The 15,391-nt window shown below is 43.0% G+C and overlaps 1 protein-coding gene across 1 annotated transcript in view; it reads left to right on the top strand.

Moving 5' to 3' along the window:
- Positions 1-15,278, top strand: part of CDC25C (cell division cycle 25C) — a 46,885-nt gene extending 31,607 nt beyond the window's left edge. Inside the window, exons 13-17 of the mRNA XM_066591378.1 lie at positions 4,477-4,539; positions 4,695-4,793; positions 11,711-11,844; positions 12,113-12,224; positions 13,519-15,278. Of these exons, the coding sequence (XP_066447475.1) occupies positions 4,477-4,539; positions 4,695-4,793; positions 11,711-11,844; positions 12,113-12,224; positions 13,519-13,659 (549 nt within the window). The 3' untranslated portion in view covers positions 13,660-15,278. The remainder of the gene's footprint in view (positions 1-4,476; positions 4,540-4,694; positions 4,794-11,710; positions 11,845-12,112; positions 12,225-13,518) is intronic.
- The last annotated feature ends 113 nt before the right edge of the window (positions 15,279-15,391 follow it).

Here is a 15,391-nt window from a genome sequence, read left to right as displayed (position 1 = left end):
GGAGCCAGGAGGTGTTACCGGGGACCGCTGTGAGCGGTCCCCAGGCCCGCGATCGCCGCTATCGATTAGATAGCGGCGATCGCGAAAAAGTTGAAAAAGTAAAAAAAAAGTAAGGTTTCACCTCCCCTCATGGATCAGATCCATGAGGGGAGGTGAAAATACTCACCCCCGGTCCTCTGCGATGTCCCGGGACCCGAAATCCCCGTCTGCGCATGCGCGCCCGATGATTGACATCGGGCGCGTGCACAGAGGGGCTCGAGCCCCGGGAAATTCAAAATCCCTCTGCTCTTGGCTGCCATGTGTAGCCAAGAGCAGAGGGATGTCACTGGGGACATGATCACTGTCATCCAATGGATGACAGTGATCATGTAAAGTTAAAAAAAAAGTGCAAAAAGTTAAAAAATAAAAATAAAAAAAGGGGTAAAAAGTAAAAAAAAAAAGTGCAAAAAGTTAAATAAAAAAAGTTTAAAAAAGTTTAAAAAACTTGCGTTTCATCTCCCCCCACGGATCATATCCGTGAGGGAGGATGAAATGACGTACCTAAGGCCCGCGGATTTATCCGCGGACCTTACCCCAGCTTCTGCGCACGCGCCCGTCGCCAATATGGCAGGTGCATGCGCAAAAGCCGTGGTAATTTAAAATCTCCCTGCTCCTGGCTACAAAACTTAGCCGAGAGCCTGGAGATTTCACGGGGGGCCGCGGTGAGTGGTTCCTGATCACGTGTTCGCCGTTATCCAATGGATAATGGCGATCACGTAAAAGTAAAAAAAAGGTGAAGGTTCATCTCCCCTCACTGATGCGATCGGTGAGAGGAGATGAAACTTTTTGCCGGAGGCCTCCGTATTTGCGCCCCGACACAATCTTCTTCCGTGAACGTTCCCGGATTCTGCGCATGCGACCGCCGGCAAAACATCGGACACATGCGCAGGAGTCGGGGAGCCCAGGAAATTTAAAATCTCCTTGCTCCCAGCGACCAACGGTCGCCGAGAGCCTGGAGCAGTGACGGGTGGCCTCGTTGGGCGGTCCCCGGTCACGTGAAAAAAAGGTAGCGATCTACCTTAGGTCGGTCTCACATGACCGGATAGGAATTACGGATTGCACATGCTTCTGATCCGCGGTAATACGCAGATCAATCGCATTGGATTACCCAATTCCGCTCACATTAGTGGGTCGGAATTGCGTAATCCACTCGCAGAAAAGAGAACGCAGCAGGTTCTATTTTACCGCGGATATCCGCAACATAGAGCCCATTGTGCTCCATGGTCGCGGATATACCCGCAGCCCATACGCAACTACCTTGTATACGGGCTGCGGGTACCCGCGTCATCGCTAAGCGACGGTGCGGAAAATACAAACAAAAAAATATATATATACTGCGTATGACCGCCTGTGTGAGTAGGCAGTTATGCGCAGTACATTACGCACCCGTACGCAGGGTCACAGCCAGGCTCACAGCTGGGATCCGCTGCGGGCCTCCGCAAGCTGATTCCACCTACGGCTGTGTGAGCCCGGCGATATTCAGAACGCTACCTGTAATACGTATTTTACAAGGAGTCCCAGGAACGTTCGCCTTCATGCAGTTCCAGGAGCAGCTTGTTGAGCGCCTTCTGTGTGAGACCGCCGCATCTCATTAAGCTTACGGAGACTCACAGAGCGCCACTTTTTACACCCCATACCCGCTACTGAGGTCAAGAAATACCCCCAAAAAGCATGAGAGGAGGGGGATACCGGTTTTATTGCCCCATGGGCCCATCCCAACCAGCCTCCGTAATTACCCTTGTCTTTGGAAATATTACACAGTTCACATTATTACTTTTATCTAAGATTTGGGTAACGCCGAAAAGGGCGGAGCGGTAGGGGTGGGTGTGTGTGTGTGTGTGTGTGTGTGTGTGTGTGTGTGTGTGTGTGGGGGGGATATTTTTTTAAGGTGTCAATTTTTATTCCGTACAAGTGGGCAATGGGGCCTGGAATGTATTCAGTTGTGCCCTGCAATCCAACGGGTGTTCCCTCCATTATAGGCCTAGCCATGTGTCCAGTAAGTAGATTGGGGCCACAATGGGTATGTTTTTGAACACGGGACAAACGGGGGTATCCATTTTGGGGTGAACGTCTTCATTCCTATGTACGCTGTACAAAAAAAACAGTTTTTAAATTGACAAAATTGCCAAAAAAATGAAAAAATTATTAATTTTTTCCTTCTGCTTTGCTTAGATTTATTCAAATACTGTGGGGTCACAATACGCAATACACCCCTAGATGAATTCATTAAGGGGTCTAGTTTTTAAAATGGGGTCATTTGTGGGGGGGTTTTATCGTTTTGGATGCTCAATGGCTCTATAAGTGGGCAATGGGGCCTGGAATTTATACCGTTGTACCCTGAAATCCAACGGGTGCTCCATCCATTATAGGCCTAGCCATGTGTCCTTTAAGTAGATTAGGGTTACAAGGGTTATGGTTCTGAACACGGGACAAACGGGGGTATCCATTTTGGGGTGAAAGTCTTCATTCCTATGTGTGCTGTACAAAAAAAAACTGTTTTTAAATTGATACAACTGCCGAAATAATGAAAATTGTAATTTTTCTCCTACTGCTTTGCTTAGATTTATTCAAAAATTGTAGTGTAAAAATACACAGTACACCCCTAGATAAATTCGTTAGGGGGTCTAGTTTTCAAAATGGGGTCATTTGTGGGGGCTCTCTGTCGTTTTGGCCGCTCAAGGGCTCTACAAGTAGGCAATGGGGCCTAAATCACCTTCATGCTAAATTTCTGTTCTGAAAGCCACCGATTACTCCTTTCATTTTGGGCCCCGTTGTGCATCCAGACAAAAGATTAGGGCCACAATAGGTATGTTTCTGAACACGGGACAAACTGGGGTATCTATTTTGGGGTGCAAGTCTTCATTCATGTGTGTGCTGTACAAAAAAAGCTGTTTTTAAAATGACAGAATTGACAAAAAAACGAAAATCACAATTTTTTCCTTTTGCTTTGCTTCAATTCTTTCAAAAACTGTCGGGTCAAAATGGGCAGTACACCCCTAGATAAATTCGTTAAGGGGTCTAGTTTTCAAAATGGGGTCATTTGTGGGGGTTCTCTTTGGTTTTGGCAATTCAAGAGCTCTACAAATGTGCTATGGGGCCTAAAACGCCTTCAAGCAAAATTTATGTTCTGAAAGACACCGACTACTCATTTCAATTTGGGTCCTGTTGTGCATCCAGACATAAGATTAGGGCCACAATGGGTATGTCTCTGAACACGGGAGAAACAGGGGTATCCATTTTGGGGTGCAAGGCTCCATTCATGTGTGTGCTGTACAAAAAAAGCTGTTTTTAAAATGACAGAATTGACAAAAAAACGAAAATCACAATTTTTTCCTTTTGCTTGGCTTGAATTCATTCAAAAACTGTGGGGTCAAAATGGGCAGTACACCCCTAGATAAATTCGTTAAGGGGTCTAGTTTTCAAAATGGGGTCACTGGTGGGGGCTCTCTTTGGTTTTGGCTGCTCAAGAGCTCTACAAAAGTGCTATGGGGCCTAAAACGCCTTCAAGCAAAATTTATGTTCTGAAAGACACCGACTACTCCTTTCATTTTGGGTCCCGTTGTGCATCCAGACATAAGATTAGGGCCACAATGGGTATGTTTCTGAACACGGGAGAAACGGGGGTATCCATTTTGGGGTGTAAATCCTCATTTTCATGGGCTCTATAGGAAAAAAATATGTCTTTAAAATGACATATTTGCAAAAATATGAAATTTTATTTTTTCTCCTCTAAATTGAATTAATTCCTGAAAAAAACTGGTGGGGTCAAAATACTCATGACACCCCTCAGTGAATACATTAAGGGGTGTAGTTTTTAAAATGGGGTCATTTGAGGGGGTATCTATTATTCTGACACTTATGAGCCTTTGCAAACTTGGTTTGGTGCAGGAAAGCAAAGTGTTCCTCAAAATGCTGAAAAGTAATGTTAAATTTGTATGTCCTCTAAATGGTTAAAAAAAACACAAAAGTTTTTCAAGTGTGCATTCAGAATAAAGTAAACAGATGGAAATATATATCTTATCAAAAATTTGTACAGTATGTTTGGACATATTTGAGCTATTACGGTTGAAAATGTGAAAAAATGACAATTTTTTCAAACTTTTTCCAATATTGGTACTTTTAATAAATATACACAAATTATATTGGTCTCGTTTTACAACCTAAATGAAGTACAACATGTGGCGAAAAAACAATGTCAGAATCACTTGGATATGTAAAGCCTTTATGGAGTTATGCTACGTTGAACGACGCATGTCAGATTTCCAAAATTTGGCTCCGTCACTAAGGCGCAAACAGGCTTCGTCACTAAGGGGTTAATAACCACTTCTAGCCAATAAAGCAGGAACATACTTTGTCAGTTTTCTGATGTATCTTTATAAATACATTCTTTAAAAACAACTTTTTCCCTTAATTTTAATTGTACTTTCCCTTTTGCAGGCTTATGCCTTACCTACTGTGACTGGTCATCACCAGGATCTGCGCTACATAACAGCTGAGACTGTAAGTACAGTAGTCATAGAATGCATATGTTTAGTTATTGAACACAACCAAACTTGTTAACAGACAGAGCTATAAAAGTCTGGCTGAATTGTTTTTCGACTTTATTACTGAAATGAAAGAAATACTTTGTACAATGTTCATGGTTTTGACACTAGATGGCAGCCTTAATTAATGGAGCATTCAACAGTCTTGTGGAGAAGTTCTACATCATTGACTGCCGCTATCCATATGAATATGAAGGGGGCCATATCCAGGTGAGATGTTTAGGAATTATACAGCTTTTTTATTTGCATCCTACAGGTGTTTTTGATACAATTTGTGTTTTATGCTCCATCTTGAAAATCTATTGGAAATCTTCCTTGGAGGTGGAAGAATAAGACAGAGTAAGACCACTGGTACACTAGCATATCTGGGTCCGTGTGGCATTCTTGTTAGTCCCATGGCCAGTGTGTTGTCCATTAACTATGAACACTGACGTTTTTCACGTGGACCAATGTTCCACGTGAAAAAAAGTAATCACATGTCTTATTCTTGTCCAGATTATCAATAAGAATTAAGACATGCAAACACATGTCAATGTGTGGGCCTTCCTTGTATTAGACAGTACACAGATGTATGCGTTGTACCCAAGCCTCTTTGGTGCAGTTTGGACACACTGCTAGTATATCAGAGGACTAATGGAGGAATGTCTCCCATTTAAGTCCAGTGAAAGCTTGAGCTTCTGTTATTTACCACTGAAGACTATGAAGAATATTTAGATATGGAAGGAATCTGTTATGCGAACATTACCCAGAGCTAGTAGTTGCCCTATTTGCAATTGAGAGACTGGTTGAGGGATCACCTGTCCAAGTCAACAGCTGATCATCTTTAAGGTTCTTAGGGCTCATGTCCACGGGCAAAAGAAGAATTAAAATCCGCAGCAGATTTTAACTCTTCTCCTGCCCGCGGATCCGCACCCCATAGGGATGCATTGACCACCCGCGGGGTAGATAAATACCCGCGGATGGTCAACAAAAGTGATTTTAAAAAAAATGGAGCATGAAAAAATCTGGACCATGCTCCATTTTCGTGCGGGTCTTCCGCGGGGACAGCTCCCGCGGGCTTCTATTGAAGCCTATGGAAGCCGTCCGGATCCGCGGGAGACCTAAAATAGGAATTTAAAAGAATTTACTCATCCGGAGCGGACCGGGAAGGTCTTCTCTTCCTCACGGCCGGATCTTTCTTGCTTCGGCTCGGCGGATGTGCCCGGCGCATGCGCGCGGCACGCCGGCGACGTGCCGCCGGCGTGACTAGTTCATCCGCCGGCCGAAAAAGAAGATCCGGCTGTGAGGAAGAGAAGACTTTCCCCGCCCGCTCCGGATGAGTAAATTCTTTTAAATTCCTATTTTCAGCACTCATGTCCGCGGGGCAGGAGGGACCCGCTGCAGATTCTCCATGTAGAATCCGTAGCGGGCCTGATTTTCCCCATGGACATGAGGCCTTAATCTGACACTTCTTTTTAGGCCCCCTGTCCATGGGCGATGCAAAGTCCCGCGGCAGATTGCCGCCGATTCTCTGCCGGTCAGCCGAATTTGCAGCACGCTGCAAATTCCCCGCCGCGAGCTGAGAATCGCAATGATTCTCCACTCGTGGACAGGTGCCGGAGCTTTCCATAGCAATGCCATGGCAAGCGTCGGCCAGCGTGATTCGCTGGCGGTTTACTGCCGGCGAAATCACTCCCGTGGACAGGCACCCTTAAGGTATATTGAAAACTGATTTTATTTGAACTGCACAGAAGAAAAAGTCAAAGTGCCATTTTCTGTTACAAACATTTAATGTTTCAAATTTTATTTTTATATACTGTAGACTTGTTTGTTTTATTTTTCAATTTAAAAAAAAGTCAGAACATTGCAGCTTGTACATGCTTTCATATATTAATCCGATGTCCTTGGGGATCCGTTTCGTACTGTATATTTATTGTGTTTAATAATAAAGATGGAATAATTTCATTTAACTCTGCGTTGGAGTGTCATTGGATTGTAGTAGATAACATGTATGAAGAGAAGCATTTCTTGTCTGTCTTATTAGAGGACACAGAAGACCTTTTAGTATAGCTACTGCTGGTAGGAGTCGACACAAAGCAAAAAAAGGTAGTCCCTCCTAGCAGCTATATCCCTCCTTGGTGTCTATAGTAGGCAGATCTTCTATCTTTTTTTTTTTATATTTTAGTTTATTATTTTTGCTCTCTAGCTGGGCATCAGGAATGATCTAACTTCCCTGATTGTCCTCACTTGGGGACAATGCTGCATCAGACATTGTTACTTCCTCCTCCAAGAAGACAAAGCGGAACAGAGCAGTGCTAACCACTATGCTACCCACCAGCAATGGGGTCACTTGAGATTTTTGCCTGCACAGCCCCCCCCCCCCCCCCATTCCAGCAGTCTGTCACCAATAAGTGCAAGTCACTGAAGTAGTGACCTTCCTCATGCCCCGAGGAGCCTAAGAGGATGAAGATGAGGGGAGTAGACGGTGCAATACTCTCATAATCCCATCACCCCTACCCACCTCACCTAGCCCTTTTCTATCATTCTATCAGTTGTGTCAGGCTCCTTCTCCCTCACACATCTGTAGTTGAGTCGTCCTTTTCCTTGGGCGTGCCCGCCGCGCTGACCATTGTCCCCTCACCAGCACTGGTCCCTACCGCTACTCCACATACCTTTTTTTGTTTTTTTTTCCTGAGCGCGGCATCGGGGTCTTCAATGGGGTCGGCACTCATTTACAGGCAGAGATTGGGAGCTGGTGAGGGTCCAGCTTTGGTGTGAACTACAGTGGCGTCAGGATCTTCGATGGGCTGATGTACACGCAGCTGCTTCCGACCGGGCCACCGATAAATCTAAGCCTGTATAGGCTATGACTGGAGGCAGGTTTTCTCGTTAACGCGTGGGGAAGGGGGTGGAACGTGCCCCTCTCCCTGTGCGGTCTCTCTATAAACCAACTGTCCTGGCCTTCCGTGCGTCCTGCAGAGCAATCTATCGTTTAGGCTCGAATCCAGTCCCCCCAGCTTTCTAGGCTTGTATAGACAATGACTGGAGGCAGGACTTCTAGCGTGCGGGAAGGGTTGGAACTTGTCCCACACAAATTTTTATAGGCCAACTGCCCTGGCCGCCTGTTCATCCTGCAGTCGCTTGTGGAGCCTTGTCCGGCCGGGCTAGGCTCTAGTTGAGCCCTTGGCTTCTAGGCCTAAATAGGCTGTGACCGCAGGCAGCGCTTCTGGTAACCAGAGAGAAGGTGACCTTTTATCCCCTTCTCCGGCACGTTTCCGATATAGTTATCTTGCCTGATGCCCGCTTCCAGCCAGGAATATCTCAAATTGAGTCCATGCCTTCTAGGAGTGGGATTTTCGTTTGGTGTGGGAAGGGGGCTTGCTTCCCACTCGCCCATTCTACGTGAGTTTGGTCCTAACCTGTAAACGAGTAATTCTCCCAGCACTCCCAACCATCGTGCATAGTAAGTTGGTTGCTGACTTCTGGTCAGTCTACTTGTACCGAAACTAGCCATAAGGCGGTCCAGTACTTCACCACTTCCGCCAACTCCAGTAGCCTTCATCAGCGAGTGATGGTTGCTCCACGGGGAAATGGCAGGCTTCTTGTTCTGTTTTTTTTTCACCTAATCACCAGCAAGCACCATCATCATGTTAGATGTTTGCTCCCCTACACCAGGTAACTTTTGCCTAAAGGGGATTCTTATTTGAGGAGCAACACTGATAAAGGACAATCACCCAAGCCCCTGTACACCATAATTCACTTGGGCTTCCACGCACACACTTTACCCTCTCTCCTGGTAGGAATAATAGTTGTACAGCCAATATATGTCTAACAGGAATGCGCTGTTACAGCAAGCATCAAGCCGCCCCATTACTCCCTTCCATAGGAGAAGTAATTGGATTATGGTGAGACTCCAGATATCCCCCATGACTACGCAATTATGCCAAGCAGTCATTTAGTTCACAACTTCAGAGAAGAAGTAAATACGAAGTATGACAACTATCCTCGGTCTCATTACCCCCTTCTACAGGAGGAGTTATGGTAGGACTGAGTATCCGTATTGGGTATAATTGCTCCATGACTACTGTCGTTTACCACATTACTGCCTTTTATAGTAGGACTAGTTGTATGCTATGCAACTCTCTCTGTATTGCACAGGTCCAGTCAATGAGGACATCCAAACTCTCATTATCCTCTTCTATAGGAGAAGTAATGGTAGAACTGTGGGTCTCAGTACTCTGCATGATTTCTGAATGAAGTCTCTGAGCATCCACCATATTGCCCCCTTCCATAGAAGTAATAGTAAGCTGTGCGACTCCCCTTCTCGCATGTCCAGTCACTCATGACCGGTATCCTTTGACCTGTATTACCCTTTCTTTTATGGGAACTAATGGTAGGACCAGGAGTCTCCTTCATAACTTCCATCATCCACCACATTACCCCCTTCCATAGGAGGAGTAATTTTAGTGATGTGTGACTGTAGCTTTCATTTGTCAATTTAGCACATATACAGTCTCGGTACCCACTTCTGAAGGAGGATTAATCGTAGGGCGGGGAAGTGGATGACCTTCATAGCCATGGCCACAAGGAAAACACATCTTATGCATTCCTGGTATGTGGGGGTGAAGGTAGTTCTATGAGACATTATATACTTTTGTGACTACCCAATATTTCAACCATCATCCGCCTCATTGCCCCCATCTAGACGGGGATATTTACTTTCTGCGTTAATCCAATGGTTGATGTGTATACATTCATGACGAACAGCAGCTACTGCATTATTCCTCTTTATTAGGAGAAATTATGGCAGTGCAGTGGATCGTAGTGTGGGGCAACATTATTACTCCCTCCTTCTGAGGTGTAAATATCTTGCTGATGGACTCAATCGTAAGGGAACCCCATTGCCTTTTATAGGCTATGAATGGTACTGCTGCTCAGTTCTGTTTCTGACCTGCTTAAGCAATGATATCAGCGCAGGCTGCTTTATTACCCTTTATTAAAATAGTGGGAAGGTGGTCATTGTTGCAGTATCAAGCACTCCTTCACAGAGCAGTGCATCTACGATGGTCAGGCATGGTATCGACGGGTTTTTTAACATTTCCATACATGAGAGGAATAACTGTGTTCCTGCTACTGTCCGTGTAGCATGCCTTTACAATTCTAGGAGTTTCAAGTTGTCTCATCACCTTCCATAAACCAGGGTTTTTGCTGAGACATTATCAAACATGGTCTTATTATGACCCCAAATATCTTCAGAACCACACTGTTATAACCGTTCCAGGCAACGTTTTTCCCTTCTCCAGAGAGCTGGGTACCATATACCTGCTACACGCTGCAGACCTCTATTATTCCACCATACAGCATCCTTATATCTTCAGGAGGGAGTATTTAGGTTTCGGTTAATCAATATCTGCCTTTTCGCTTCCCCCTGGGTGCAGCATTTCCTTTTCCGACTATTTTTATTATGTTGCTACTGATCATATCACATATCACTCTACACTAGATTCTAAGGAATCTTGGTAATGTAGTACCTAATACTGCACTGTACAGCGGGACGTACGGATTTTCTGTCCGGTCTCTCAGTACTAACGTTGCAGCTTGGTGAGTGACAGTGCTCTATATCCCTCCATCCATCCATTACAAGGATGATATAAGGGAAAAAAAGTGGTAATTGTCCATGTAGTAGATGAATCGTAGTAATTCAGCCTTTAGGCATCCCCATTCTTTTGGGAGCTGTTCCAACTAGATGGACTATACTACATCCACTAGTAGCATCCTGAATCTCGTTCTTTTCCAGTACTGTTCTCTCTCGGGGCACTCTTGCTCCTAGCGTTCCGGGGCAGTACCTACATGTATCCTGCCTTTGGATTGTTTGTTCCTGTTTTATAGACATGAGACCTACTTAATTTGTCCTTTTGATACGTGCAATTCGCCCCATGCAGTGCTGAGCTTAATTCCACATTACAGCCCTTTTTAGTGTTTGCATCCCCCTGCAGGCAGATGGCGGGCCAGTGTTAATGTCAAGAACACCCCGGTCCAGACCAGGTAATGCTATTTAAAGGAGATTCAGTATGAAACTTGTTAAGCATATAGGTCAGGATGTTCCAGTACTGCCCAAAGGGAAACCTCAAGAGTACATTAACTGGTGTTCAGCATTAGGCAAGGGACTTTGAGTTCAAATGTCATGTATCTCAGCTTTCCACCTATACAGTCAAGTTTAAAGTCTGGAAGGGATGCACCTGCCAAGACTTTAGGACATTGAAGGGTTTCTAATTGCAGCTTGGCATGTGCTTGTTCCAAACAAAGGAGGATAACAGGGAATTGACTAAGTTGAAAAACATTTGTGGTACTATGGTGCAGGAAGGACTGACTATCATTTTGAAAAGACTAATTCTCCCCGCAACTAACAGAGGTGGGGAACTCCCATACTTTAAATTTATCTTCAAGAAAAGTAATTGGTATTATATTGTAGCTATTAGTGGAATCTATAGAGAGAAAATACACCTAGATATTTGAATCTATCTTAAGTAGCCATATTACCTCAACCACAGACCAGTCCCTCACTCAAAGGGATATAAAGGTGGATTTTTGCCAGTTTATACATATAAAGTCAAATGTGATCCTCCCTAGGACCTATGTGAATTCCAGCATATTTGAGATCTTGTTCGACAGCTAGGGCCAGAGGCACAATGACCACTGCAAACAAGGTTGATAGTGGGCAGCCTTGACGTGTCCCTCTACTCAGAGAAGGATCTAGAGAATTATTATTATTTTGGCCATTATAGATACTTAAGATCCATGTAATGGTCTCCGAATCCAAAATATCACATCACTTCTAGTAAATAGACATTCACTGGAGTCAAAGGCCTTAGCGGCATCTAGGGACGCCAATGACCAACGGTTTCCATCCAATTTGAGTCACCACTTGGACTCTCCTGGTATTGTCAGAAGTAGATCTTCCAGGCATAACACTTGATTGTTCTGGGTGTCTAATATCATTAATAACTAAGTTCAGCCTGGATGCTAGGATTTTGGATGTTTCATATTTTTTTTAATGGAGTTCATATCTGATCTTTATTTTGTTAGCTATAAAATTGTTTTGGCTTGTACAATTTTTTTAAAACTTATAAATCTGTATTATTTTACAGGGAGCTCTGAATCTTCATCGAGCAGAAGAAATGTTGGATTATTTTCTCAAGTGCCCCTTGGTACCATCTGTGGCCGAAAAGCGCATTATACTGGTGTTTCACTGCGAGTTCTCATCTGAAAGAGGCCCAAAAATGTAGGCAAAGAACTCCTAGCTAAGCTTTTCAATACATTTTGGTAGCTTATTCTGCATCTTCCGCTCAGAGCACAAGGTGATCGCTCAAAGTTTGAGCGATCACCTTGCGCTGTAAAAAAGAACACTACGACTATCGCTCAAAAGATTTTTTTTTTTGAGCGATAATCATTGTCTAAACCAGCCTTAAGTCCTGTTTGTGTATTAACTGCTGTCAAGTCATTTATCTCAAGCCTTATAGAAGTTCCGTCTGTCTTGTTTTCTATGAAAGGTGTCGTTTCTTGAGGGAAGAAGATCGTGCAAGGAATGAGTATCCAAGTCTTTGTTATCCAGAGGTCTACCTACTGAAAGGGGGGTACAAAGAATTTTTTCCAGAATATAAGGTGATAAATTTATATAGATAAATGGAGAAAGGGAGATGGGCAATGAATAACTAGACACACTAATGAAAGCAACTGTCCTATAACTTTTTTCCTTTATGCGCATTGAATTTCAATTTCATCAGAACTTCCAACAAGTGAAATTGAGTTTTTACCAATCCCTTTTCCTCAATAAACATGCATCCCTAAATAAATATCCTTTATTTTCAATTTTCCCCCTCCCAATAAACATAAGATTGTTAGCCTCATATTTAAAGAGCCACTCCAGTGGAAATGCCTTGGGATAGATTTGAAACTGCCTAAAAAAAAAAGTTTAGTTGTCCATAGTAACCAATCAAAGCTCAGCTTTTGTCTTACCAGAGCAGAATACAATATGAACGCTGCGCTGCGATTACTATGGGTAACTATGATGATTTTTTTTTTTTTTAGATGGTTTTATAAATCTCCCCCACTCTCCAATCCCTACCCCCCCTTTATCTGATTTGCCGGTCACATGCTGGAGGTCTGTTCCACACAGTGCTATCCCCTCTTTGACATTAATTAACCACCATCCTGATGGTGAGATGTTTTTGTTTAACTTTCACATCACTCCCATGATGCATAAGCTAGAAGCCATATCATTTCTGCCTGCTGGGGGGGAAAGTTTAATTCTTTACCTAAATATACTACAGCCATAGGTATACAGTCAGGAAAATGAGCTGTGATCTCCTCTATTATAACTGTGTGACAGGCCGTGCGATCATCTTTCTTAATTGTGACAGTGTCTGTGTCCCCTAATTAAAAACAGTTTCTTAAGGTCCAAGTAACAGCATAACACAGACTGAGAAATTGACTAATTTCAAACAGCATAACCCCAAGTAAATTTGAGCTGGTCAGAATTGAGATCATATGACCATCTGAGGAGAAAGAGGCCAGCAGTTTCAGGTAGAAATAACTAACCAGGGTAACATTAGCTCACGTGTATATATACTGGGAGAATGGCTATATAATGAATGAATAAGAAAAAAAAAAATCGCTGGAGTGGCTTTTTTTTGTAAGTTGTCTGGTTCAGAAAACCCTTTAATACCAACAGGCCTAAAAGGTTATATTCACAAGCGCAGTAGATTTGTTTCCATTATTTCTGTGACTGAAAATAAAATCTGCTCCGTTAAACTGAAATAGGGTTGTTTTATGCTTGCAAGCACAACCCTTTCTAATGGCCTCATTTAGATCAACAGAATAGTCAGGAATATCCGACAAATCTGCTGCATGTAAACTCACATTTAAGGTAAATTTTTTAAATTTTTTTTGTCTCCAGACTTTGTGCGAGCCTCAAAGCTACTGCCCAATGCATCACCAGGATTATCGCCAAGAACTACTGAAATGCCGTACAAAAAGCAAGTCCTTAGCAGGGGAACGCAAAAGAAGGGATCAAATTGCCCGGCTGATGAAACTGTAGCACAGGATTTGGATACGTCTTCAGCTACATTGTCAAAAACTTACATATGACCATCTTGCAACATTTTAATCCCTTCCAACGTGACTATGGCTGCTTCCATATTCTGAGGCTGTTGTCCTGTGTACTGCTGTTACTGTGAAATAACTATTTATATTCACTATCAATTAAACTGTAAGAACGCACTGGCTATGCATGAATTTAGGAATTAACATAGATTCTGACTATGATGTACAGTCCTTTAAGGGCAAATAGAGAACAGGATGCCTTCTTAACTTTCTGAAAGTGTAGTCTACAAGTTGTCGTACAAATCTTGTCCATTTTTCTGAAGACCAGCAACTTCTTAATTTTTACACCCAACAACCCCCCTCCCTACAATATCTATACTGTTTGGAGTAAAAGTAGTTAAAGGGACTGTCTTAACACCATAATCACTGTACTGACCATATGGCTGCTATATGGGCCAGAGCTAAGAGGCGCACTAGATGGCCATTCCACTGCAGGGGAAATGTATAGCTATGCACAACTTCCCCTAGTTACAGCAGCTATCTACCATAGGGCTAAAGAATCAGGAACAGCATCTTTGTAAAATGGAGAAGAGTTAAGAAAAAAAAACTAATGGAGTGTCCACCTCTGTAAACTCTCCATATATATGTAAGGTAATGGGATACAAACTAACTATATAGTCTGATTCTGCAATCATGTCTCTATATATCTACCCTCTAATGTCCCATTTAAACGGGATGACAGTCGTCTAAACGAGTGCGGACATCACCACTAAGGTCGTTGGCACTCGTGCAGAGCATTTAGACAGCAGAGAACACCGCTGGATCATGGGCTTCTCACTCAGTGCTTCACATTCTGTATGAAGCGCTGAGCGGGGAGTTTACTTGGTGATAAGCCCACAATCCAGCGATTTTTATGCTGACTAAAAGTAAGCGAGAAGTGAACGAATAGTAAACTATTTTTTTTTTCTGCACTTACACAGGACAATTATCACTCATTTTCATTTGCGAGTGATTGCCCGTGTAAAAATGGTGCTTAACTCTTGCTAACCTATGAAACTGAGAAAGAATTAGGGATAGATGGAAAGGAATATACTGCAGGGTCAGGCTACACTGTAAGATTTATTGTTCCTATGCAGCCTGCAAATTAACAAGAGAGTATATTTTAATTCAAGACCACTTTGTAAACTTTATTTTTTGTTATGGAAGCATCCAAACAATCAGATGTGAAAGCGCCCCTTTAAATGTCATGTGTTCTTAATGCATTAGATTACTTTTACTATGCCCCCTGTATACAGTACACTAATGGTTCATCATTAACATTACATGTTACAATTGTACATGCAGGCATACTTTGAGTTAATCAGGTTTTACTTTACGAAGCCTCGGTGATGTCTTGGTGAACAATGTAATGATTGCAACCTGTAGCAATGCTGCTTCTGTCCCCCTGAGGGTAATGGGATGCACATGGAGGGTGCCTGTGTAGCTGGAATTAAAGTGGTGATTTTTAAGAAGTAACAAGTTAATACCTATTTAAAATGATGCATGTACCCAAAGTGTAACAATGGTAGAATTGTATGAATTTAAATGTTTAGTAAAGTGGACAAGTCAACAGTTTTCAGTGGATCTTCAATGCAGTATAAAAATGTGAAACCTGAGAACAGCTGTGCATACATTTAATTTAATTTTGGTGAATGGATATGCAAATGCCAGTCTGAGTTTAGAAATGA

Source organism: Eleutherodactylus coqui, chromosome 2 (genome assembly GCF_035609145.1).
Source record: "Eleutherodactylus coqui strain aEleCoq1 chromosome 2, aEleCoq1.hap1, whole genome shotgun sequence".
Classification (NCBI taxonomy): Eukaryota; Metazoa; Chordata; class Amphibia; order Anura; family Eleutherodactylidae; genus Eleutherodactylus; species Eleutherodactylus coqui.
Note: the sequence above shows the minus strand (reverse complement) of the source record. Positions and strands in the feature narration are given on the sequence as shown.